At 44.1% G+C, this 26,364-nt stretch overlaps 2 protein-coding genes across 4 annotated transcripts in view; both read left to right on the top strand.

The window, feature by feature from the left end:
- The first annotated feature begins 266 nt into the window (after positions 1 to 266).
- Positions 267 to 21,323, top strand: sptb (spectrin, beta, erythrocytic). 3 transcript variants are annotated; one of them, XM_076979224.1, is made up of 37 exons: positions 267 to 564; positions 3,357 to 3,619; positions 7,966 to 8,117; positions 8,267 to 8,440; positions 9,297 to 9,403; positions 9,493 to 9,573; positions 9,674 to 9,789; positions 9,909 to 10,021; positions 10,113 to 10,300; positions 10,383 to 10,500; positions 10,714 to 10,872; positions 10,975 to 11,277; positions 11,433 to 11,583; positions 11,713 to 12,583; positions 12,809 to 12,946; positions 13,042 to 13,801; positions 13,888 to 14,090; positions 14,848 to 14,938; positions 15,029 to 15,175; positions 15,318 to 15,587; positions 15,706 to 15,930; positions 16,025 to 16,114; positions 16,245 to 16,529; positions 16,854 to 16,984; positions 17,076 to 17,280; positions 17,456 to 17,679; positions 17,906 to 18,056; positions 18,175 to 18,419; positions 18,526 to 18,664; positions 18,782 to 18,866; positions 18,969 to 19,165; positions 19,252 to 19,331; positions 19,407 to 19,473; positions 19,588 to 19,841; positions 20,016 to 20,189; positions 20,380 to 20,422; positions 20,525 to 21,323. In XM_076979224.1, the coding sequence occupies exons 2-37, from the start codon at positions 3,472 to 3,474 to the stop codon at positions 20,714 to 20,716; spliced, it is 7,077 nt and encodes a 2,358-aa protein (XP_076835339.1). In that variant the 5' UTR covers positions 267 to 564; positions 3,357 to 3,471; the 3' UTR covers positions 20,717 to 21,323. The 3 variants fall into 3 exon arrangements, with proteins under 3 accessions (XP_076835339.1, XP_076835341.1, XP_076835340.1); XM_076979226.1 differs by having other exon boundaries at positions 19,410 to 19,473; XM_076979225.1 differs by lacking the exon at positions 267 to 564 and adding an exon at positions 2,909 to 3,141.
- A 3,397-nt stretch (positions 21,324 to 24,720) lies between these two features.
- The window catches only part of ccdc88c (coiled-coil domain containing 88C), a 46,817-nt gene continuing 45,173 nt past the window's right edge, over positions 24,721 to 26,364 (top strand). Inside the window, exons 1-2 of the mRNA XM_076979227.1 lie at positions 24,721 to 25,374; positions 26,133 to 26,233. Coding sequence (XP_076835342.1) covers positions 25,315 to 25,374; positions 26,133 to 26,233 — 161 coding nt within the window. The 5' untranslated portion in view covers positions 24,721 to 25,314. The remainder of the gene's footprint in view (positions 25,375 to 26,132; positions 26,234 to 26,364) is intronic.

The following is a 26,364-nucleotide window of genomic DNA, read 5'->3' on the forward strand; positions in this document are numbered from 1 at the left end:
AGTAGAATATATAGTGGAATTAATTTGTAAACAAATGCTTCAACCCTCACAATGAGATGCAATTGAACGTAAAATATATGTTTGTGTTTATGTAAACATGTTTAGAGTATCAGTCTTGTGCTGTTGCTGTGTGGCCTGGCATTAGGTTGTAACGAAAACTTATTTGTTCAGAGGCGACATTTTCGAGGAGATAGGCGGGCAGTATTAATGCGTAATGCCACCGTGGGTGGGGGGTACGTACTTAAATGTATCTGCCATTTAAAGTCACTGACTTGACAGGAATGTGCGTCCTCTGCGCAGCGAGGCAGCGCTCCGCTTTATTTTTAACACTTTGGGTGGGCCGAGCGCCGGCTGACGAGAATGACCGTTATGTGCGGCCACCCCTCCATGTTGCAGGTCCCGTCCCAGACCCCGAACCAAGATTGCTCCCACCGTGTGCCACCACCGTGACCCGGACCTCAAAGCCTCTCATGGGATCATAATCGGCTTTCAAATAACGGACTTTTTAAAAAGGCAATCGAAAAAGAAAACGAATTACTTTAAAGTTTTCTTCTAACAATATTGGTAAGTCTTTCCAACTCCTGACTCGCGGGTAGTGCAATTGTATGAAGACAACAATGTGTAAACCAAATTTTTATTATTAATGAAATTGTATTGGGCATTTATTAGAGGTTATTACGTACTCTGAGATTCTGTTTTGCGTACTTGTATGAATCATTTGTTCTTGAATAAATGCTAACCTTGATTAATCTACACATACAGCAAAAAAACTTTCACATTCTCTACCTGCATATACTGAAGGGTGGAACAACCTGTTGACTCTTGTGTTCTGATGACTTTAATGATGACTCTAATTCTTGTTAGAATACAGCAGCGCTAAAGTGGGCAGAAATCAGGTGTTTTTGCCTTACAAGAGGACAAAGACACGATTCAGATCTTCCATACATTAACAGTTAAGGCTGTTGATCAGTATCCTGCCTTCCTGTTTCATATGGTCTTTTTGATCTCTTGGTGTCCAGTTTAATACATATTGGTTGCAATGTATGAAGTTCCCTTCTTAGTATTTGGATAACAGACAGCCCTAACCCCCCCACCCCAACCACATTTCTCATTGACTCCCTCTCTTGCTGTACATTAAATAAACAGTGTGGCTTCACAATATCAGTGAAAGTAAACCAGCCGTAAGCTGTCACTTGAAATAACAACACTTGAAATTAGCTGAGTGGCAGAGTCTTCACCTTATAAGGTAAAGTGCTCAAGCTCTGCATCTGGACATACACAGCTTAAATCCACACAAAATTACAGTCAATATACTCCAGGAATAGTTACCCATCGATTGTGTTTCCATTTCTGGTCTACTGGCTTGCAGCTTCTGTTGGAATGGTGTGTCCCCACTGTTTTAATCCCCCTTCAGGACAGGTTACAATTGCCAGGCCTGGTGTCGGTACTACAATGACACAGGTTTCTACATAACAGAACTGTGTCCACTAAAATGTTCTTTCTATACAGTAGGCCTAGCTGTTTTCTCACTGGAAGTTGTCTTGTTTCATTTGCTGTGTTTTCAGCAGGTTTTGCTGTTGCCTATTCTGCTGCCTAGCATTAATGGTCTGCTTGCAGTCTTGTTGTCAGTAACAGTTTGGTCATTCTCAATACCAAAGGCTTCATGTCATGGCTCATATGATGTTCATAAGTGTATCTTGTTTCCTAGATAGTTAGTTATTTCACACATGTTTAACACACATATATATATATATATATATATATATATATATATATATATATATATATATATATATATATATATAAATAAATATATATATATATATATATATATATATATATATATATATATATATATATATATATATATATATATATATATATATACACACACATACATAACATTTGTGCAAAATATGTAATTAATAGTTAATAGTATCAGTTTGGAGGATGAACAATTATATGATCAAGTGAGCATTTTGACATTCAACTTCGACATTTGTATTCCGAAAATTCTCACTGGGCTCCACCCCGCTGGGGCAAAGGAGCTGGATCACGTGCACGCTTGTACGAGCGTGCACGTATATAGGGGATCAGAGAGCGGGCTGAAGGGAGCAGGACTAGCCTCTGTTAGCTGTGATAAGACAATTCCCGCTGAGGGAGGGAGCATTATTCTCTGATAAAGCCCCCCATGCAGGCTTCTGATACGAGGGGCAGAGGGAGAGAGCAACTCTGTCTTGGCACCATAAGGCCCTGTTCACTAAACACACACTATGTTTCTGTTGTCCTCGCCTGTTTGTATACTGCTCAGGAGCTAATTGTGTCATGGATAAGGAAATCCTTTGCAAATCAGTGTGATTACTTCACTGAGATCACTATGGCTTTGCTGCTTAGATATAGAACTTCAGTTACATTGATATTAGGAACTTTCAAGTTTGATTATCACACAAATATGGTAACATGAACCTTTTTAAGTTTTGGTCCACTAGTTAAGAGTTGGAAGGATCAGTGTAATTTGAACACACTTATTTCCCAGTCAGTACTGCATGCTTGAAATGTTTACAGCCATGTCTGAATCACAGCTCACAAAGTTACAGCCTGAACTGCATCACAAAAATGAACAGACATTAGTAAATGAGCTCGAAAGCACCCAGTGTGTGATGACGTTTGAGGAGTTTCGTGTTATTTCCCTCAGAGGGGTTGCCCAGCCCTTACGTGAGGTGATAAGTGTACTCATGCGTGGCATGCCTCACGAAGATAGAGCTATCTTAGCCGCTAACCTTCACCCACCATTTCACACACGCACGCACGCACACACACACACTCCTGAACCAGTCAGGGCACACAGCATGCTGGAAATGGTGGTCTGTGTAAACGCGACCAGTCCGTTCCTGAGCCGGCATTGCTGAAGGACAATGCAGTGTTGTTCTGTTTTTGTTTGTTTGTTTCCAGTACTTTGTGAATTTTTGTACCTTACTGTATTTTTGTGTTTCAAACACAATGTACACACTGGCTATAAAGTATCTTAAATCAGAAATTGCTTCTCAAAAGGTCAGAGACTTTTCACTAGCAACAGATGAGGACTGTTAATGTATTATGATGTTGCCATGGACTATGATCTTCAGCAGAAAGCCATCTGAGGTATGAGAGAGTGTGTAATACTTTTTATAATTTGAACTATAAACAGAAGGGTTGGAAAACATTCCTATGCTGGTTCTATTCAAGGGAGAATGTGACCCCAGAGGACGCTATAGGTGCTCAACAACCGACTCCCAAGGTCGTCGTGCCACCTAGATACCTATTTCTGTTTTCGCATAAAACCAGAAAAGGAATCTCTGTCTCATTTATCTTTTCAGACCATCCCCCCCCCCCTTCACCTCCACTCTTCACCTCCACTCTTCACCTCCACTCTTCACCTCCTAGCCTCTGGGTCTCCTGGCCTTGCCATCCCCGTCCTTGCCTCTTACAGCCATGACCTCCACCACTGACTTTGACCACGCTGAGATCACACAGCAGTACAGCCACATCAACACCCGCTTCGAGCAGGCCGAGGATGAACTGGACAATGACAACAGCACGGCGCGTCTCTTCGAGCGATCGCGCATCAAAGCTCTCGCTGGTGAGTTCTGCCCTTTCATACCAAGGACCTTGATGGTCTGCACACTCTTTTGTTGGAACAGTGGTGAAACACCTTTGATAGTTTGCGGTTGAGGCTTTTTAATTCCAGCTCTGGGTCCGAACCACCCAAAATGCACCCGAGTGCACAGACTCAGGCAACTGCTCCCCCTTGGGCAGCTCAGGCACTGACACATACCCGGCGTGCCTCCGTGTGACGAATCGGGACAGCTGACTTGTCTGTGCCCCGTCCTCGACACTGTGGGAAACGAGAGCTCGTCACTGCTGCCACACCTATGGGCTGTTCTTATGCAGGGCCCTTAAAATAGCTAAACCAGCTGGGGGGCAGGACACACACACATAGGTGTTCCATAAACCCACCTACACTCACTAGGTCATCTCCAAGCCATGGAGTCAAACACTACAGCTGGATATTGTAGAGTACCTTTGGGTATATTTTATTGCAAGGTCAGCAATTCACACATCATATGCACAAGGCATTTCAGGGGGATTAAAATTTTGTAGATCATTGAAATGTAAAAGATCTGTAACAGGGCCAAGCCTTTAGGGAGGCCAAAAGGCTTGTCCGCAAGGTCGACTCCATACTCCAGTTTAGGACCAGAACATGCTGCTAAGAGTCCTGATATGACGTGCTCAGTGTGGGCAGTGAGCTTTCTGTAATGCAGTTATGAGTTTCCTGCTTAAGAGGACTGAGTAAGTGTGGAAAACGTGAGTGGTGGAGAAGAAGGAAAGGCTCGTTTTAGATAAGCACATTTTAGTGTAGGATAAGGAAACGTGTTTGACATTATACTCTTCTTTGCATTTGCATGTAGAATTAGGTAGACATGTTACTTGTCTGATCATAAGCTTACTCTTATTTTCATCCCACGTGGTAACAGATATATTTTCAAAGCACTCCAACACTGTAAGGCGCACCGAGTACCCGTGTGTTGTGATTCCCACTTTAGTCCCCCGGATTGAAAGCACAACGCCCTACGCTTCCTCTTTGATGAAATCATAGCTGCGTGTGGTAAGGAGGAAGCAAGCAGGGAGATATCACATGCACAGGTTGGGCGGTGGTTATCCACTCTGCTCCTCATTGTGCCCGTGACAGTCAGTGCCGCGTCACTCCAGAGGAGGAGGGGGAGAGAGAGAGAGAGAGAGAGAGAGAGAGAGATGTGAAGGGAGAGGTGGAGAGAGACAGAGGAGAGGAGGACTCAGAGAGTGGAGTAGCTCACTCTGAGCCTGTCTGAGTTTGTTGTGACGGCATGCCTGGCGCTGGTGGGCCGAGAATGACCAGCCCGTGTCTGTACCGTGCCGTGTCTGTGGGTCAGAGCCGGCTGCGGGACATCAAGTGCGGCGTGAGGAGCAACAGGGAGGCTGGTGTCATCCGCACCAGCACACCCCCCCGGGAGCTTGCTGCCCGGGCATATTCCACCGCCAAGGAGGTGCCCGCCCGGGTCAGCACCCCCAGCGGCCGGAGCAGGAGCACGCCTCCAGTGCACCGCTTCCAGCGGCCCGAGACCAAGCGGGTGCCGAAGGCTACCGGACACACCAAGCCCGAGCCTGAGCACCCGCCCGAGAGGAACGGCGTCCCGACAGGTGCAGCCCCGCCCCGGGCCTCCTCCAGCCTCTCCTCCTCCTTTGCCTCATCCTCCTCGTCCTCCTCGTCCTCCTACGCCCAGCGGCCGAAGCGAATCTCGCTCCCGCAAGCGGCTGCTTCGTCGTCATCTTCCTCCTCCTCCCAGAGCATTAAGCGCACTCGCTGGCTCAGCTACAGCACCTCCAACATCTGCTTCAACTCCGCCTTAGATGGGAGGTTCAGGCAGCTCCAAGGTACAGTTCCTATCTGGCCAACTCCTCTGCTCCCACGCTGCCTGATGGACCTTCTCCTTGTTTTCTGGAGTTTGATGGAAAAGGAGGAAGATTTGCACTTCACTGCTTGGTTTGTTCTGCTGTGGTCAATTAAGAAGGGGAGAACTGCACTGCCCCTATGCTACTTTTTTACAAGCATTGGTTATTTAACTAATTTCAGTTCTGTGTATACCCTAATCTATGCCCTTATTTATGCCTTAATTGTTCTCTGCTAAGTATTTATTGGTGCAAACTCCAAGGGCTGCCCAGTTTAAATCTCCCATCAAAACATGCATGTTTTATGTTTGTTTACTTGTTTGTTTATTTGTATGTCGTCGATAATGGAATGCTTTCCATTTTTGTTCTCTCCTCTCTACCTTTGGTCTGGACCACTTCCTTTCCCTCTAAACTCTCCTCCATCTTCCATCATTCTCTTTGTTTGATTCTATTATCTTCCTCACTCCATCACTCTCTCTGCTTTATTGCTCTTTCCCCGTGATCTGTATTCACATGCCCAACAGCGTTTTCCAACCCATGTGTCCTCTTGTGTATGTTTAATGTTATATTTTTGGATCCAAGCTGTGGATCATTGTGGATGTGCATCAAAGCCAGCAGCAGTTATTTAGTACTTGGGGCAGAGATGCAAGAATAAGTCGTATTTAGTGTTTTTCTTCGTGTTAGCGTTACAATGAATGGTCTTAGTGAAATGAACTTTGTATTTTTAGCTTCCTAGCTTTCCATGCTGGGAAACGTGGAAGGAGGGGCCGCTATCATTTTCTGGGCTGGTGTACAAACAGTTGGATGGGGTTTCAGTGTGCCTTCCTATTATATTCATCTCTACTCCATCTCTCTCTCCTGCTCGTTTGTCCACTGTTTCAGTGACCTCCATCCACCCTTCTAACCACACTTCTGTTTCACTCTGTTAGCCTTTAGCTGTGGGCTCCTTTAAACACATTGAATATACCCGTACCATGTGCTGACTAGGGGGTGGAGTGGGGATGAGGACAGGGTTGCTCTGTACAAGAAAAGTCCATCAGTATGAATAATTCACTGCCTTGTCACTATAGAGCTCAAGTGATTGGAGACTAGTTCAAGCCATGAGGAGTTGAAGAGCATTTAGGGTCCTGCTGAGTAGATAACACCTGGTCAAAAGAGATGTTTAGCATAATATACACTGCACCATGCTAATGGTCAACCAGGGAAGAGAGAGCCATTTAGCAGAGTTGACACTGGACCATGCTAGTGGTCAACCAGAGAAGAGAGAGCCGTTTAGCAGAGTTACTGCACCATGCTAGTGTTCAACCAGAGGAGAGAGAGCCGTTTAGCAGAGTTGACACTGCACCATGCTAGTGTTCAACCAGAGGAGAGAGAGCCGTTTAGCAGAGTTACTGCACCATGCTAGTGTTCAACCAGAGAAGAGAGAGCTGTTTAGCAGAGTTGACACTGCACCATGCTTTTGTTCAATCCGAGGAAGAGGAGCCAAAGTGCTTCACCCAGCAACATTTGTGGTAGGACCAAAGGCCAGCTTGCTTTGGAAGAGTGTTCACCGTGTTGGAGCATTGCTTCCAGACCGCATGCAGCTGTTGTTGGCATGTAGTACTTTGCTCATACAAAACAGGTTTGCCTCTCTGCTCTGGGGAACGTTTAACAGCTAGAGAGCTTAAGTCAGTCACTAGTTAATGACTTGCTGGAGTTAATGGCAACCTCTGAGCACCTTAATCATGTCTGTGAGCAAAGCCAAAGAGACAGTATTCAAGTGGCTGTACCCCCCCCCCCCCCCCCCCCCCCTTATTTTTTAGCTGTTATACTCTTTCCTCTGGACCAATCACGAGAGATCTGCTCTCATCTGTGTTGCAGCTCTGGTTGCCTGTACTTCGCGGGTGGTGGGTGTCTAATATCTTGCTATTCTCAAGGGGCTCGCCGAGTCCAAACTTAAAAGCCCAGTTTCTCATTCATGTAGTATGGGCCCACTCACTCTCTCCTCTCACCACTGTTTTCCATTGCCGTGTGCTTGAATCATTTATCAAATTAATCTTTAAGGTTGCAGTGTTCTGGCGTCTTGTTTAGATGGACCGAAAGTAAATGAATAAAAACAATGGCACCCAGAAATAAGCATATGCAAATCAATTTGTAAATGAAAACATTAACATGATAGTTAAAAGATGATTTAAGCTGTAGCGCTGTTACAAACTTTTCTGAAAACCCCAAAGATGAGATCATATAGCCTTAGGGTATGCTTGAGTTAACCTGTAAGCAATTTTTTTTTCATGCTCTTAAGAAACGCCCTGTTCATAAAAACAGTTGCAAAACAAAGAAGGAAAATATATGTATCACAGCAAGAACCTGATTTAGATTACCACAAATAAATGGCATTTTATGACCCATCTCCCAAAGTAGTAGTAGTACAAACAAACACATGGACAAGGCAGAAGAAGAAATAGCACATTTAGATTGTTCTCGGCTGGCGTCACCATTTTCTCTCCCTTTACCCGCAAGATGAGCGAGAAGCAGTGCAAAAGAAGACCTTCACAAAATGGGTGAACTCCATCCTGGCTAGAGTCAACTGCCGCATCTCAGACCTCTATCTGGACCTGCGGGATGGAAGAATGCTCATCAAACTTCTAGAGGTCCTGTCTGGGGAGAGACTGGTGAGCGTCTGCTGCTACAAGCCTGTCAAAGTCGATAATGACCTCAGGGTAATGTTTCACAAATGCCCACTTAGCTAGTGCTGTGCTGAGGTGTCTTTCTGCCCCCCCCCCCACCCCCCACCCCTCTTCCTCACCTCCCTCCCCACCAGCCTAAGCCCACTAAAGGCAGAATGAGGATCCACTGTCTGGAGAATGTGGACAAGGCCCTGCAGTTCTTAAAGGAGCAGAGAGTGCACCTGGAGAACATGGGGTCACATGACATCGTAGACGGCAACCATCGCCTGATCTTGGGCCTCATCTGGACCATCATTCTTCGCTTCCAGGTCAGCTGATTCGTGCACAAACCCACTTAAAAGTAGTAAAAAAAGACCTTCTAATCCCTTGATTGGTGTGGTCTACTGTGCACCTGTTATTGCACAGTGTAGCTGAATGCAGTAAGCTTTGTCACTATTGACACAGGAGAGGTATTAGCTTATGAGCATATATTGCTTAAAATGTTATCTTAAAAATGTTGTAAAAATGTTTTTATTTTCTGAGTGAGTAGAGTCTTTTTGAGTTACATAGTATGTACAGTATATATAAGACCTCAGGGTAATGTGTGTGTGTGTGTGTGTGTGTGTGTGTTTCTTTTGTGTATCTAATGTTCGGCGTAACTCGTATTCCTTTTCTAATCACTGAGTTTGACAGCCCATGTATTTTTAGCTCAGCTGGTTCAAACAATAATTTAATCCCTCCTAAAGTAAAGGAGAGAAAAGGAGAGAAAACAGTTGATTTGGCTGCAATACTTCAGTGATGTATAAATATCTATATTTGGTCTCCAATGTCTTCACATCTCTCAAAGTCTGAAACCTTTCCTGGAGTCAGTCAGGTCTCCTAATTAACATGAATTTGATTGCAAAAGTAGCATTCTTGATTACAAGGAGAGCATTAGTTGAATGTTTAAGTTTCATCAGGTATTTTGCCTTAAATTGCAGTGCATTTAAATGTCATTAAATAGCAGTGTACCGGTATGTGATTAAATAAGTGTGCTATGAAATTTGCAGAAAGCGTCTACAGTGTGCATATGCTTTAGGAAAAGCAAAACAATAACATCAACAAACACAATAAAATGTTGTGCTTAATGAACAATAGTGAACAATAGCTTCATATTCCTACTTTCTCTTTAACTGCGGCCCATAGATTCAAGACATTGTGGTAGAAACAGGACTAGCTGACCAGACCGGTAAACAGGAGACGCGTTCTGCCAAAGATGCCCTGCTGCTCTGGTGCCAGATGAAGACTGCTGGGTAAATGTCATTCAGGTTCACCAGGACCATCAATGAGGGTCAGTATGTCTTTGGTGTGTCATTTATTTTGTATTGTTTTATATTTTCAGGTATCCAAACGTAAATATCACCAACTTCACCACAAGCTGGAAAGATGGACTGGCTTTCAATGCCCTTATACACAAACACAGGTACTGGGAAAATGTTTCTGCTCATTTCAGAAATGAGTTTCTCCTCCTTAAAATACTCAACTTATGTTTGCCAAATTTGTATGTTTCTTTACGCCATTAGGCCAGATCTAGTAGACTATGGCAGTCTGCAGAGATCCAACCCAACCCACAATCTCCAGCAAGCGTTTAACGTAGCTGAGCGGCAGCTTGGAGTCACCAAGCTTCTAGACCCAGAAGGCAAGATTTTGGTTTTGGCATGCCAGGACTCCCTACCCAAAACTACAAATGCCATCCAAATCTTCCCCAGTTTTTTTCCATTTGATAGAGATAACCTCGATGTGTTTTGTGATTCGCAGATGTGTTTACTGAGAATCCAGATGAAAAGTCCATCATCACATATGTTGTTGCATTCTACCACTATTTCTCAAAGATGAAAGCTCTGGCAGTTGAAGGCAAGCGGGTTGGGAAGGTGAGAATTGAGTGTGTGCTTGTCTGCTTACCTATGAAGGTGTGTGATTCATACGTTGTACTAAGTATGTTGTGCAACATTCATTCACCAGGTGCTGGACCATGCCATTGAGACAGAGAAGATGATTGATAAGTATGAGACACTTTCTTCAGACCTGCTGACATGGATTGAACAGACCATCATCATCTTGAACAACCACAAACTTGCCAACTCTCTCACTGGAGTCCAGCAACAACTGCAAGCATTTAACTCTTACCGCACTGTGGAGAAACCTCCCAAGTAAGCCCGCCAACACTCCAACCACAGTTGTTGTTTTTTTAAATCTAGGCATTAATTGCTTACATTAAATGTCAATATCAAGATTTCAGGAGAAGGGCAACCTCGAGGTACTTCTCTTCACCATCCAGAGCAGGATGAGGGCCAACAATCAAAGGGTTTATACTCCTAAAGAGGGGGCACTGGTGGCTGACATCAACAGGGTGAGACACTGGTCCAGCACTAACACGTTCTCATGAGGAAAGTGAGGTTCCCACATCATCCAGTCCAGTCCTCCTCAAAGATCTTTGGCTATTCGAACATTCTGCAGTTCTATATAATCAATGGTGTGACATTACTGTAATATGAGCCAAAACTGTCTTGCTGTTTTTTTTTTAAAAACGTTGTGCATTAAAAGTACGTCTCCCCTGGCCCAGGCGTGGGAGCGGTTGGAGCGGGCAGAGCATGAAAAGGAACGTGTGCTGAGAGATGAGCTGATCAGACAGGAGAAGCTTGAGCAGATGGCCCGTCGCTTTGACAGGAAGGGTGCCATGAGAGAGACCTGGCTGCAGGAGAACCAGAGACTAGTGGCACAGGTACGTTTCACACCGCACATACCCGTCCGCACAGACCAAGATCGTTCTGGAAATCACACATCCGTGTTTAATAAATCCGCTTTTTGTTCTTTTACTTTGTAGGACAATTTTGGGTATGATCTACCGGCAGTTGAGGCTGCAAAGAAGAAACACGATGCGATAGAAACGGACATAGCGGCGTATGAAGAACGTGTGCAGGCTCTGGTGGCCTTGTCCAGAGAGCTGGAAGCAGAGAGATACCACGACGCTAAACGCATCGACGCGAGAAAGGACAACATTCTGAGACTGTGGGACTACCTGCAGGTGCTCCTGAGCGGCCGCAGGAGCCGTCTGGAGAAAAACCTCACCTTACAGAGGATCTTTCAAGAGATGCTTTACATCATCAACTGGATGGATGAAATGAAGGTAGAAACGGAATCATAAAATGACCTAATTCTTCACATATTTTTACAGTTATTCATGAAACATTTTCATATCAGAAAGTTCAGTAAACGCGTTGTTTCAGCATCCATTCTGTTTCGGTATTTTACTCATGACTTGTAACTGATACGTTTCATTAGGCTCGTCTGCTGTCCCACGACTTCGGGAAGCACTTGTTAGAAGTGGACGATCTTCTGCAGAAGCATGCTTTGGTGGAGGCCGACATTGCTGTGCAGGCAGACAGAGTGCACACCACAAATGCAGCTGCTCTGAAGTTTGCAAATGGAGACAGTGAGTTAAAACATAATTTCAATGCTTTCTTTTACAGGTGACCTGCTGTTAGTATCAAAATGGTTGTATTCGGTTGTATATACAACACTGAGATGTTGACTAACGAGTGTTATTTTGCTTCCTATTCAGGCTACAAACCTTGTGACCCCCAAGTGATTCGAGACAGGGTTCAGCACTTGGACCTTTGCTATCAAGAGCTGTGCGCACTTGCAGCACAGCGCAAGGCCCGTTTAGAGCAGTCCCGCCGTCTCTGGAACTTCTTCTGGGAGATGGCGGAGCTAGAGAGCTGGATCCGAGAGAAGGAGCACATATTCTCCTCCCTCGACTACGGCAAAGACCTGACCAGCGTGCTGGTGCTGCAGAGCAAACACAGCGCCTTCGAGGATGAGCTGGGAGCCCGGCGTGAGCACCTGAAGCAGGTGATGGATGAGGGTGAGAAGATGGTAAAAGCCAAGCATTTTGGTGCACCGAAAGTGCAGCAGTGCATGGACAATGTCCAGAGGCAGTGGCAACAGCTGGAGGAACTGGCCGCTTTCCGCAAACAGAACCTCCAGGACATGCAGCGCTTCTTCCAGTTCCAGGGCGATGCTGATGACCTCAAGGCCTGGTTGCTGGACGCAGTACGACAGATGAACAGCGAAGACATCGGCCACGATGAGTACACCACGCAGAGGATGCTCAAGAAACATCGCGTCCTGAGAGACGAGGCCGCTAAGAACGGGGCCACTATTGATAGTCTCACCAAACAGGCCAACTCCCTACCCGAGGAGCTAAAGAACACGCCGGACATCCAAAGACGTCTGAGTGACATCAAGGATATGTACATGGAACTGCTGTCTCTCTCAGACCTCCGGCAGCAGAAACTGGACGACACTATGGCGTTGTACACCGTTTTCAGTGAGACGGACGCCTGTGAGCTCTGGATGAGTCAGAAGGAAACATGGCTGGTGGGGCTGGAGACCCCAGAGAAATTAGAAGATCTGGAGGTGGTTCAGAATAGGTATAAAGTTCTGGATGATTAAGACCCAAGTTTAAGACCTAGTGTTTTAATATGAGAACTATGTCATGGTAGAATGACCTTCAGTATTTCCTGTTTTATATACATCTAGTCGTTGCCAACAGTCATGTATTTCCAGTACAAATTCTAACAAGCACATAAACGTTAATGGTAAAACATTTAGTGGTGCAGTTATTTCACGTTGAAAATCTTATCGTGTGTTGTCAGGTTAAGCATCCTTGCTCAAGAAATGGGCGGCATGCAGACGCGGGTAGACAACGTCAACAAGGGAGCCAAGCAGCTGGAGGACAGCAGACACCCGCGATCAAAAGAAGTGAAGGATTGTCAGACTCGTCTCAATAAAAGGTGAGAGACATCTTCTAAGAATAGACTTTAAAGCCGTGCTTTCTCAATTTAGCTGCCTCCTAAGTAACTTGCAAATCTCTTCTTTCTCCTGACAGGTGGGAGGCATTTAAGGCTATGGTGGAAGATAAAAAGCACAAGGTGGATTCGGCCCTCAGTCTGCACAACTATGGGCTTGAGTGTGATGAGACGGGGGCATGGATCAAGGACAAGACACGAGTAATTGAATCAACGCAGGATCTGGGAAATGACCTGGCCGCTGTGATGACCATCCAGAGGAAACTCTTTGGCATCGAGAGAGACCTGGCTGCTATTCAGGACAAGTTGGACTTCCTGCATGGTGAGGCCCAGAAGCTTGTGGAAGACCATCCGGAGAACGCCCCCGACATCCTGAGCCGACAGGCAGAGCTGGACAAAGCGTGGGACACATTGAAGCAAACACTAAAGGACCGGGAAGACTCTCTGGGAGAAGTCAGCAAGCTCCAAACATTCCTGCAGGATATGGATGACTTTCAGGCCTGGCTTTTCAAGACCCAGAAGGCCATTGCATCTGAGGAGATGCCGGCGAGTCTCCCCGAGGCCGAGGAGCTCCTGAGCCTCCATGATGCTGTGAAAGGAGACATGGACGGCCATGAGGAAGACTACCATCGCATCAGAGACACTGGTGCAGGTGTCATTCAGGACCAGGAGGATGATCCTCAGTACCAGCAATTGGAGCAGAGGCTAAAGGGCCTAGACAAGGGCTGGGATGAGCTGCATAAGATCTGGGACAGCCGTAAGAACTTCCTGGACCAGGGCCTGGGCTTCCAACAGTTCTCAAGGGATGCAAAGCAAGCTGAAAGGATCTTAAACAACCAGGTAAGATCTCTGCCGCTCTTCCCTTCACACACAGATGAATCTATGAGTGACACAAGTCAACCCTTATTTGCATTTACATTTACTAGGAGTACACTCTGGCCCACCTTGACCTGCCTGACACCCTGGATGGAGCGGAGAAGGCCTTGAAGAAGCATGAAGACTTTGTCACCACCATGGACGCTAATGAGGACAAGATAATGACCACACTGGAAGGGGGTCAGAGGCTGGTTGACAGTGGAAACCTTTATTCAGGCAAGGTGAAAGACAAAATGAACACCATCCAAGACAGGTAAGAACAGTACAATTTAGTGTTGTTAATATGTTTTTAGATTCATCTTGGCCCACCTGGTCTTTTCTTACATATTACTGTACATCCAAGACTCTTTTGGCTGGTAGTCCAGTGTAAGGTGTTCTCAAATAAGAGTCAGAACGCACACATTTTTTAACATTGTGTTAACTCATCTATACGGAGGTAGTTGCAGAAAGCGTTATTTGACTCATTCAGCTGAGTAATGCTTATCAGTAATACCTATTTCAGCTCATCAGCATAAAATGATCAAAACAGGCATAAGCTGAATCAGGTGTGCCTTTATAGGAAAAACACACCCGGCCCCACTAGGCAGGATTTGAGAATCATTTAGCACAGTAGTGCTTTGCACATTATGCTTATGTTTTTTTTTTCCTCCCAAAGCAAGTGTTAGTGATATCACTAAGAGTATGCAGTCTTTGTTGACTGGTGCTGGGTCAGCACTGACACAAGAGCATTAGGCCATGAAGGGGAAGTCTATATTTTTCCCATCAGTGAAGAAGGTCTGCTGTTGTGAGAGATGGGCGCCTGCTCTGATAGGTATTGATCTTATAGTAAGAGTGCTCCTGCATAAAGGGCAGAGTGCTTAACTGATAAGAGTGAAGTCTCTGTACTGGGAGTTGGGAATATACTACAACCATGCTTACACATCTTTATTCAGGAAGACAAAAACCACATTTGTTTCTCTGCTCTAGACAACAATTAATTATTGTGTGTGTGTGTGTGTGTGTTTCTACAGGTATAAAAAGAATCGAGACAAAGCAAAAGAAGTTTCTGGCAAACTCACAGACAACAAAGACCTCCAGCACTTCTTACAGAACACTCAGGATGTAAGTAAACGCTTCTTTATCAGAACTGAATGTGAAAGTTGCCTTCTTTCACGCCTCAATGATATCCGATTACTTTGCACCATCTTTTAGCTCACTCTTTGGATAAATGAGAAGATGTTGACAGCTCAGGACACCTCCTACGATGAAGCTCGTAACCTCCACAGCAAATGGCAGAAACATCAAGCCTTTATGGCTGAATTGGCTTCGAACAAAAACTGGCTCGACAAAATTGACCAGGTACATGACTGGCCCTACACTAAAATGCTTTCCTCTCATGATCCGTTAATGTGACGCATCTCTGCTACTCATTTTTTTCAATTCAAAGAATAAGAATGTGAAAACCCAGAATGTAAACTCTGAACCTAATCTCAATATTTAGGAGGGTGAAGAACTGAAGACATCAAAGCCAGAGTTTGAGCCCATTGTGACAGAACGCCTGGCTAAACTTCACGAGCTCTGGGACAAGCTCCAGCAGACTACAGAGGAGAAGGCACGACTGCTATTTGATGCTAACCGCTCTGAGCTGTTTGACCAGAGCCTGGCTGACTTGAAAAAATGGCTGGCTAATCTTCAGCAGCAGATCCATGGGGATGTGGATGAGGAGGTCAAAGATCTCACTAGCGCTAATATCCTTCTCAAGAAACATCAGGTACATATTGTTGTTCTTTTTGAAAACAAGCGTTCCATTACCATATTGGAGATGGTCTGCTCTGCTTGCGTTGATAAGACTTGTTTCAAGTTTTTATCTTGGCCGATGACCTATGCAGATGACTGAGAATCAAGTACGAGACAGGGAACGGGAGTTGGATGAGCTGCAGGAGACTGTAAGGGAACATGGCCTCCAAAGAGAAGACCGGCCTGAGCTGGAAGTCGAGCATCAGAACCTTCAGAAGGACTTTCAGCAGCTTCTCACTCCTCTGACCCAACGTAAAGGGAAGCTGGAGGACGCTAAAGCCATCTATCAGTTCTACAGAGACTTAGCAGATGAAATAGTGAGTGAGAACTCAACTCCACAAAGCAGAATCTTAGATGTTTGGGAGCTCATTTGAAGACCTTGCACCTAAACTTTTTGTTGGTATATTTTAGCTCTGGGTTGAGGAGAGATTACTCATGGCCATGTCAGAGGACCATGGGAATAATCTTCAAACAGTTCAGCTTCTCCTGAAGAAGAATCACGTGAGTCACTTTATTTACTTTCAGTCATCCAATCATAATTGCAATATCTTAACCGTAGACCTCATCCCACAGCCTTTTTTATTTATTTATCTTTAACTTTTGATTATCTCCCACGTTCTGTCCCACGCAGTCTCTCCAGAAGGAGATCGAGGGCCACCAGCCGCGCATCGACGAGGTTCTGGAGCGTGGCCGGCGCATGACGGAGGCTGCAGAGGGCAGTCCCAAGGCAGATCACATGTCTGAGGAAATGAGGAAGCTGGAGGAGGTGTGGGCGCGGCTGCAGGACGAGATGGCGAAGCGTTGGGCGAGGCTGAACGGCTCCAGCGAGGCTCAGCAGTATTACAGCGATGCAGACGAGGCAGAAGCGTGGATTGGCGAACAGGAGCTCTACATGATCGCTGATGAGAAAGCAAAGGTAAGACGTTTGGTGAAGGGGGGGAGGGGGGGGGGGGCATGAGAGCTGGATAACAGCAAATATGACTTTGAAAGATCATTTATGTAAAAGTTGTTTGAAACCATATGTTGTATTATTACAAACTCTGTGGTTGTTATTTAGTTATTGTTCTTAAGGTGCATTATTAACTATTTTGAAATCTTCAGTAATTACATTGAAACTAATTTAATGGTAGCTACGTGTTACAAGAGGGAGAGCTGAAAACCATTGGTGGTTGCTTGCAGGGAGAAGGGTTAAAGGTCATGCTGTCTGTTTTCACCTTCACTCTCATTCTCGCACCTGTAGGATGAGCAGAGTGCCATGGTCCTTCTGAAGCGACACTGGATCCTGAAGCAGACTGTCGATAACTATTCAGACTCCGTCCACAAGCTGGCCGACCGTGCTCAGAAGATGCTGGCCGAGGATCATCCAGACGGGTGCGCTGGGATGAGTTAACAGCCGTGTCACATTAAATCTCTCATCGGAGAGATCCCATAACTTTGTCCTTTGTGTTCTTGCTCTTTACAGAGAAGCTATCATCCGGAGGCAGGGTCAGGTGGACAAGCTGTACGCTGGCCTGAAGGAGCTAGCGGAGGACCGCGAGAAAAACCTGGACCACACCTACCACCACTTCCTGCTAAGCCGGGAGGTGGAGGATCTGGAGCAGTGGATTGCTGAGCGTGATGTGGTGGCGTCCTCACAGGAGATGGGGCAGGACCTGGACCATGTCACGGTACTGCGGGACATGCACAAATACCCCTAACCCCAACTAACAAGCAATGGCAACTGTATAATTATACACAGAATGACTTGTAGAACTTTGTAATTATTTTATGGTGGGAACATCGTGGCTACACAGCACAAAGGTGTTAGTCATTTATTGCTCTGTGTGTTTATATGGCCTTCAGATTCTGCGGGACAAGTTCAGGGAATTTGCCAGGGACACAGGGAATGTGGGCCAGGAGCGGGTGGATGCGGTGAACCGGATCATTGACGAGCTGATTGAGGCGGGTCACAGCGAAGCGGCTACTATGGCTGAGTGGAAGGATGGAGTGAATGACAGCTGGGCTGATTTGTTAGAGCTCATCGACACCCGTACCCAACTTCTCACCGCGTCCTACGACATCCTCAAGTGAGTTGCAAGAAAGTTCAGAGTCATTACAGTCAGCCATATCGTTACAGAAACAAAAATACTGTAGTAAGCAGCCACAGTCTCCTACCACTTCACATTTGTATTGCAGACAGATGTGACGGCTAACAAAAGAGAAACAAGTACTTTTCCAAGTGAATACTTTATATGTAGTGAATATTTATCTGGAAGGTGGGGAGAGTGAATTATAACTTGTCACCCTGCTCAGGTATTTTTGTGATGGGAAAGAGTTGGTGGTCCAGATCCAGGAGAAACAGAATGAGCTTCCTGAAGATCTTGGGGAGGATTTCAGCAAGGCTGAGTCTTTTCATCGCATGCATGCGGCCTTTGAGAGGGACATAAGCGCCCTGGGCAAACAGGTGGAGCAGGAAGCAGGAAGCCTCAAAAAGCCTGAATAAACCAACAAAAAATGCTATTTTAATATATAAACAAAACAAAAAAAAACCAAACATTAAAATTGCTTTCGTTTCTCTGCAGGTGCACCAGTTCCAGGAGACAGCAACACGCCTACACGCCCAGTACGCTGGTGACCAGGCCGTCAAGATCAAGGAAACGGAGAAAGCAGTGGTAGAAGCCTGGAAGGGCCTTCTGGCCGCTTGTGAGGGCAGGCGGAAGCAGCTGGAGGAGACGGCCAGCAAGTTCCGCTTCTTTACCATGGTGAGGGACCTAATGGCCTGGATGGAGAGCATCATCCAGCAGATCGAAACCCAGGAGAAACCCAGGTGAGAGAGGCGTTGGGAGAGGAACAAAAATGAATGTTGTTCGAGGGACAGCGTCGAGAGACACCTGAAATGTCTCTAACCGATCACGTTCTCTCCGCAACTCTAGGGACGTGTCTTCGGTGGAGTTACTGAAGAAGTATCACCAAGATATCCGTGCAGAGATCGAGACCCGTGAGCCAAAGATGAACGATTGTGTGGAGCTTGGCCGGACTCTCGTAGCACGGAAACACAAAGACTCAGAGGAGGTGACCGGACAAAGCGCAATGCTCGGGCGTGCTCCTTAGTCTTTACTGAATGTCATTTTCTGTCATGTGTGCCTGTGCAGAGGCCTGCATGCATTATTTGCAATTTGGCCCTCACAGATCAAAGAGAAGCTGTTGCAACTGATTGAGAAGAGGAAGGAAATGATGCACAAGTGGGGCGACAGATGGGACTGGCTTACACTCCGTACGTACTGTCTTTGGGGGGGTCATTTACATGCGTCCTCGTATACCTTTTACTAGAGAGGCACAGAGAACTTCCACTTGATACTGTAATGTCTCCCTCTAGTGTTGGAGGTGTGCCAGTTCGCCCGGGACGCCTCCGTGGCGGAGGCCTGGCTGATAGCGCAGGAGCCGTACGTGGCCGACAGGGTCCTGGGACAGACTGTGGACGAGGTGGAGAAGTTGCTGAAGAGGCACGAGGCCTTTGAGAAGTCCAGCGCCACCTGGGAGGACCGTTTCTGTGCACTGGAGCGCCTCACTACTGTAAGGGCATCGGCGCTGCATGTACTGTACGCATGTGTGGAACGAAGAGTTCATGCATAAAGTCACTGGTTCTTATTTCTCTTTAGCTTGAGCTTCTTGAGCTCAAAAAGACGCAGCAGGAAATGGAGCGGTACAGACAGGAAGAGGAAGAGGAAAAGGAGAGCAGGTAACAGGAAATACAAGACCGTTCATGTTCAGCATGTCCAAATTTCTCCTCACTAACCTCTTATTCACTGGTCAGTAGGAAGGAAGACACGGGCTTTATCGAGGAGTCCTCACATCTCTATACAACAGAGGAACCGTCTCTGGTTAGTACAGTCTAACACAATACTTCTAATTCTGTAATACAGATACTGTATTTCGGCTCAGTGACTGACTGTGTTTCTGACAGTGACTGACTCAGTGACTGTGTTTGTGTTCAGGCTGACCTGGCAGAGGTTGAGCCCAGCTCTGGCCACGTGGAGGGCGTTATGGGGGATCCGACCGTGCCAGTGCTATCCGACATTCAGGAGAGTAGTTCCATGGAGCCGGTTGCCTCCTTACCTGCCCATGGCGAGGATTCAGATCACGCCGTCACTCTCCCCACCGAGCCAGCGCTGACTCACTCCACTCTTATGGAGGGGACCCTCGCGCGTAAACACGAGCTGGAGGGAGCGAATAAAAAAGCATCTAATAGGTGATGGATGGGTCCTGTATTGCGACGTCAGCTTTGCTAAACACTTAATAGTCTCTTCAATTTTATACTTCTAGTTAGTGTAATAATTAGCTAGGTTTTCAAAACAAATATAGTGTGGCATTGTTATCTTGCAACTCTGTGCAACAGATTTTGTTATCCCATCTCTTCTCTCAGGTCCTGGAATAACATCTACTGTGTGTTAAAACCTGGGCAGCTCTGCGCCTACAAAGATGGCAAGAGCTTTGCCCATGGTATCACATACCATGGTGAAAGCCCACTGTCACTTAGCAGTGCCACATGTGAAGTGCTGACCAGTTACAAAAAGAAGAAACAGGTGTTTAAACTGCGGTAAGGGTGCAACATTTATTTATTATTAACTGATCTATCACTCACTTGCATTATCACATTTATTTTGATTTCAAATGCCATCTAACCTTTCTAACAAACGCTCCTTAGAAATCTAGTCTTGTGAAATCAATCTTTAAGTGTTTCCAGCTTTATATCCAAACATAAGACTGTTGTCTTTTGTATTTCTCAGGCTTGCGGACGGCAGTGAGTACCTGTTCCAGTGTAAAGATGAGGTCAGTGTCATGTTGAGAGAGAGCATGTTTAGCTGTTACCACCTGTGATCAACGTTGAGCAGGTGACATATTTAATGCTGTGTGTGATGTTTCCTTCCCCAGGAGGAACTGCAGATCTGGACTCGAGCCATAGAGAAGGCGGCACAGTCGGCCACAGAGGAGCCAATGGCAGGGCCGTATGAGGCACGGGGGTGGAGCTTGCCTCAACCTTCATCCTCCCAAGCCACCCCAGAAGTGTCTTCTGCCAAGAAGGACAAAGAGAAGAGGTTCAGTTTGTTCACCAAAAAGAAGTGAAGGGAGTCCCAACAGTCCAGGACCTCACAGAGAACAGGCAACAAAGGACAAATTGGGCAAGGGAAGAAATGGGGAGCTTTTTACCACCATACTACTTTTTTACATTAGATTAGTTTGTATGATTGAAAATGGCGTCTCTGCCTTTATGCAAGTCAGTGAACTGTGGCTAAGGTTCACATTTTGTGTTTGTTTTTTACTTTTGTTTTCTTAAATCATGCCAGATTCACATTTTCTCCTAATAAAACACCAGACCATTATCATCACAGTCAACCAAAGATTGTTTGTATCTTTTTTTCATGACTTGAGTTTCTTCAGTTTTCTTTATCGTATGTAATATATTTTAATCACATCATAAATGTTTTGTCAGTGTGCATTACTCTTTCAAATAATGGTTGCAAAATGTTATACTGTGCTCTTTTTGTTGGAACTTGTAGAATTTAGGTAGAGCCAGACGTTACAGGTTTCCTGTAAATGCTGTTTAGCCATAAAGAGGTTTCATCATGAGGTTTTGGTCTATACACTGTACACTACAATGTATACAAAATTATCAAAAAAAAAAAACAACTAAACAAAACAACAACAAATTAGAGAAGAGTTTCAAGCACAATTGTCAGTGCTTTTTTATATTGTTGAAGTATAGTAATGTGTTTCTTCCCACGTAATAATAATAATAATAATAATGCGTATATGATTAAATTGCTAGAATTGGCTAAGATTATATTAGGCAAGACAAAGAGACAGTATGTATGAAAGTGTTTGAAATACTTTCCAGAACCTCTAATATGCCTCAACATGTTTGTCTAATGTATGAATTCATGTGTTTATTTAATATGGTGCTATGTGATTACATATTTGTTTTTACCTTTTCATATCGCATATGCTCTAATGGTCCCTGACCCAGACTGGTCTAGGCTGTCCTAAATTTAGAGCAGCAAATACATGTAGCAAAGGCATGCTTTATGTTTCCCATTTAAATCATCATCATATTAATGTCATGTTATATATGCAAATGTGTTTGGTCAGTGTCATTCAATGCAAACACCGGACAGTCCTGAAACATTGTTTGCCCAGACCAAATGCTCAGTTTCAGAATGTATAATGCAAAGAATGCATAATAGCAGTATGATTGTAACACAAGAGGAAGTGATGTCAAGGGAGGGGAAAAGACATTAAATATTAGGGGCTTATTTCTAAGCACAAAATAAGAATTCCTCATTTTGTATAGACAAGACAAGACAAGACAAGTTTATTTATAAAGCACATTTAAAATAAATTTGTCTTCTCAGACAAGACATCATAAATACTTGTACGTTAAATATATTTGGTGCATAACATTTAAGAAAAAAGTGCATAATGTAATTTAATTATGTCACTTGGTCGAATCTGATATGGCTGGATTTTCTCTTATCACACCTACGTTTCATCACTGGCCCTTAACGTATAAGTCCTAGACACTCTCTCTATACCCCATTGGCTTAATATATACCGTGCATTACCCAGGTATTACATTCTTTAAGTAAGTGTCACCAAGCTATGGCATCTAGAATAGGATTTTAATGGGGATGTATTTTTAAATGGTCTGTAATCAGATGCATACCAGGACATACATTATGTGATTCATGTCAGAACTGACCTACCTTTATATCTCCTTTCATATTTGCATATTCAGTGCAAAAACCATGTACAATAAGCTGAAAGCTACAAGGGTAGAGTTGAAAAATCAATAAACTATTTGTTTGCAGTTGAATTTGGCATTTGTTTGGTCTTCAAAGATAAAGTTAATTTTAAAGAGAAAGGTTTGTGAAGTTGTATTAATGATGTAGGATATTCTTATATATTCTTAAATATAATATATATTTTTAACGAAAACATCTTGTACAAATCAATTCTTGAATGTAAAACAAAATCTGTGGAGCGTCCTCACTAATAGTTTATTGAAAATGTTATTGAGTAAGTGTTTTGCCAGATTTTTAAACGTCTTAAGTGTAAGATGTTATTTAAACAAGTTTACCATACTGCAATTTTAGCTGAATGTAAGCTTGCACCTCTGTATTATGTTTTCTGATTAACTCAGTCTTAAGAATCCTAAATGTGATTAAATATGCTACAATGAGCATGCAATCTACAATGAGCATATTTAATATCTATCTGAGCTGAGACTGGGGCATCAAAATTCTTCATACTCTATCCAGAGATGTCAATTTTCTGGCCTTTAACACCTGCACTGGCAGATGGTGTTGTAAATACATCCATTTCTGACCCACTGCTACATGGCTGATGTGTCTGCTGACCATATTTAATAACAGTTTCTATAACATCTGATTGATTTGATTGAAGTTTCTTTGGCACAGATGTTAACCTCTTTAAGAGAACACCACAAGCTAAATGGTTGAAAATGGTCTCGTTGTCAGCCAATATCAATGACTAGATGTTCTCTGCTGAAGGGGGGAACCTGGCAACTGAGGTGTCCGAAATGGCATGAAGTGACCTTAGCTGAATATTACTTCTTGAATAGCTACTTTTTGCATCAGTCATTTCTGAATACATAGGCTCAACATGTCTGTCCAGAAAATCAACAACTGATCCCATAATATTAACAGCACCATTTTCAATGCTGCTACTCTTTTTGTCCATACAAATACTACCATCATGTGAACAGCTGAATGCAAACCTGTTGACGTGTGCATGTGAGACGATTTAGAGGAGCTAGATTTTCTAGAGTTGGATATTCTAGAGTACTTAATTCCTGTATAACTCCACAACTTTGCCAATAACTTCATTTGTGCAACGACCAATGCTGACCTTGATTCTTGGATGGACTGTATGTGGCAATGCTCTGAGTGATGACAGACCCACAACTTCAACATGTGAATCATCTTGTTTGGTTGACGATTCCTGGAGCATCAGGAGAAATCCAAAAACATTTTTATGCACAGCTCTATGTATGTTATGAGAAGCAGAAAGGATGTTCTGTACTGATAGACTTGGTTCAGTCAGACTGTGAGCATTATCAGACTAGACTGATGAAGAAAATCTCCGTAAGTTAAATTTGGTTGATATCGTTTGCCTCCTCTTTAGTCACAGAAGGGCACCTTGTCTTCCTGTTCTGGGATGATGTTTTTCTGGAAGCAGGAGCTTTGAAGACCATTTTTACTCCACTGACAAAGCAGTCAATGATCTGGCATATGTAGTCCAGTAGGTCCACCAATGAGCTTGATGGAGACACAAAGACAGGATCATTTCATTTGAGGATCTCATATGAAACAAAACAGGGAGGGTCTTAAATGTGTAACATTTTTAAATGCACAATGCACTAAACAATTTTGGGCACGCATTTCATGTCAGTCTGTTATCATCAGGTAGCCCCAAAAAAGTTTTGAGTGCATTTACTGTTCATTGCTACTTTTCAGTAGGCCAATATTTCTGAATTAAAATTATCTTTTCACTTGGTCTTATATTGTAATTTTCTGAGAAAATGATTTTGGGTTTTCATTGGCTGTATGCTATAATCATCAATGTTAACAGAAATAAACATGTGAAACAGATCACTCTGTCATGAATTTATATAATATATGCGATTTACTTTTTGTACTAAATTACTGAAATAAATTAACTTTTTGATGATATTCTAATTTATTGAGATGTATAATCCTAATTGGTTTGAGAATACCAATGATACGCCGCTACAGATTCTGGTGCATTATTGTTTTCTCTGTGCAAACATTGAAATCAAAAGCAATTAAAAAATCAGTTGTTTTTTAATTAGTAATCTGGCAGGATAGTTACCAGACTTTGTATTACATCATTTGTATTACGTAAAAGATTCAACACCGGATGGTGCTATTGAGTTGAAACGTTATTGTGGTAAAGCAAAATGAGGTTCTGAGGTCCTCAGTCCAATTCGGTTGGTTACGTCATTGTGAATTAAGCCCAGCTCCCAGGAGTCGTTCATTGGCTCTTTGTTCACCCGGGCTAGGTGCAGACAGGGTTCTGATTGGCTCGCTGGGGTGTCATTGTGCCAAGCTATTCATGCCGAACACAGGTTGAATGCTCGGCAACGAAGTAACGCAAGTCGAGCGTTTGGAGTATGGGGTGGAGATGAACTTTAACCGTTTGCAGTACTGCAGGCCATAAGTTTTTTCTTTATTATAGGTTCTAAGTTTTTTTTTTTTTTTTTGCACTTTTGGTTATTAGGTTGAAACACACACAAGTTTGCCTTGCTAAATGAGTGTACCGTCTTTGGCAGGGGTGGGATTGAGTCTGGTTTACTTTGTCCGAGACCACTCATTGATCCTTCAGTAGGAAACGATGTCGTGAAAGTTTACCGACGAACATCAAACAACGCCGCGGTGAAGTGTGTGGGAAGTACCTTATATTCACGTGTGGCGTACACAGTTTGGAGAAATAACCTTGTGGAGCGTCCAACATTACCATGTTTCTTGTTTTAAACGTTGGATTAATTCCGGGTGCCCAGCGCGGTATTGTTCTGATCCAGGGAGCGATGTGGAGGGTGTAACGTCCAGGGATGTTTGGACGGAACTTTTGGGCAGTAAACTAAGTTTTCAAGCGCTTTTGGGATTTCTTGCTGTTCCTCAAAGATGGATATTACAGTGTCTGAACTAATGTCGAACTTCATGGACTCCCCACTGGTCACTTGGGTAAGTCAAAACAGATTCTGAAAAATAAGGTGGAATACGAAGATCTGGCACCTGCTGAGTTGAGTTTTTTAATGTTTTAACTCAAAATTAGAGAGGATTTAGCACTAAGCGGTTCGAGTAGTGATTTTTGCAGTTAATCTTGATGTAGGACCCATATCGACACTATATTCGTGTCGTTTTTACACAAACATGTTTATTATGTTTGTGTGTGGATTTTGATTACATTAATTCTCTAAATATAGTGCTTTGGTTTAGGTAAATCCTAAATAGTTATTTATAACTTGATTTATTAACAAACATGTGATTATACTGAATTATACCTATAAAGCGTGTATCTAGCAGTACCTCCAGGCCAGTCACTGTGATGCAGCGTGTAGCTGGCAGTGGTTCTCCTAAAGGAGGAGAACTGGCCACCCTGCGGATCTCCCCATGACCCCCTTACCCTGGCCCCGCGTCCTGTTTGGCTGACCACCCTACCGCTAGCTCACCCCGGCCTTTGTGATTCAATGTAATCATTCACTACCTAGACTAACGCACTGGCCTTGTATCACGGGTATAGGAACTATCTTGAACGGGGTCCTCTGTTTGTTTGTAAAAACGTGACGTGATCAGAGACCACACACACACTGCTTGTATATGCCTTTGAAGACATTTGGATTCGATGTGTTGATCAATATGTATTGGATGTAGAGCTAGATGTTATGTTTTAGACATGTTATGTTTTACTTGAACTAAACTGACACCCTTTCTTTGTGCAGGTGAAGACTTTAGGGCCACTTGCCTCTCACTCTGACAACAAGCTTTCCATGTTCATGGAGTTGGTAGATGGAGTCTTCTTCCATAAGATCATGACCCACATGTAAGTGGTTCCAGGAACCTAGTATGCCTGTGTGTGGGGCCTGTTTTTTTTTTTTTTGCAGTCGTTTTGTGACTTGTCTTTCTAAAACCACATCCTATCTGCTGCTGATAACGGTGTGCACAGACAAGGTA

This window comes from Brachyhypopomus gauderio, chromosome 17 (genome assembly GCF_052324685.1).
Source record: "Brachyhypopomus gauderio isolate BG-103 chromosome 17, BGAUD_0.2, whole genome shotgun sequence".
NCBI lineage: Eukaryota > Metazoa > Chordata > Actinopteri > Gymnotiformes > Hypopomidae > Brachyhypopomus > Brachyhypopomus gauderio.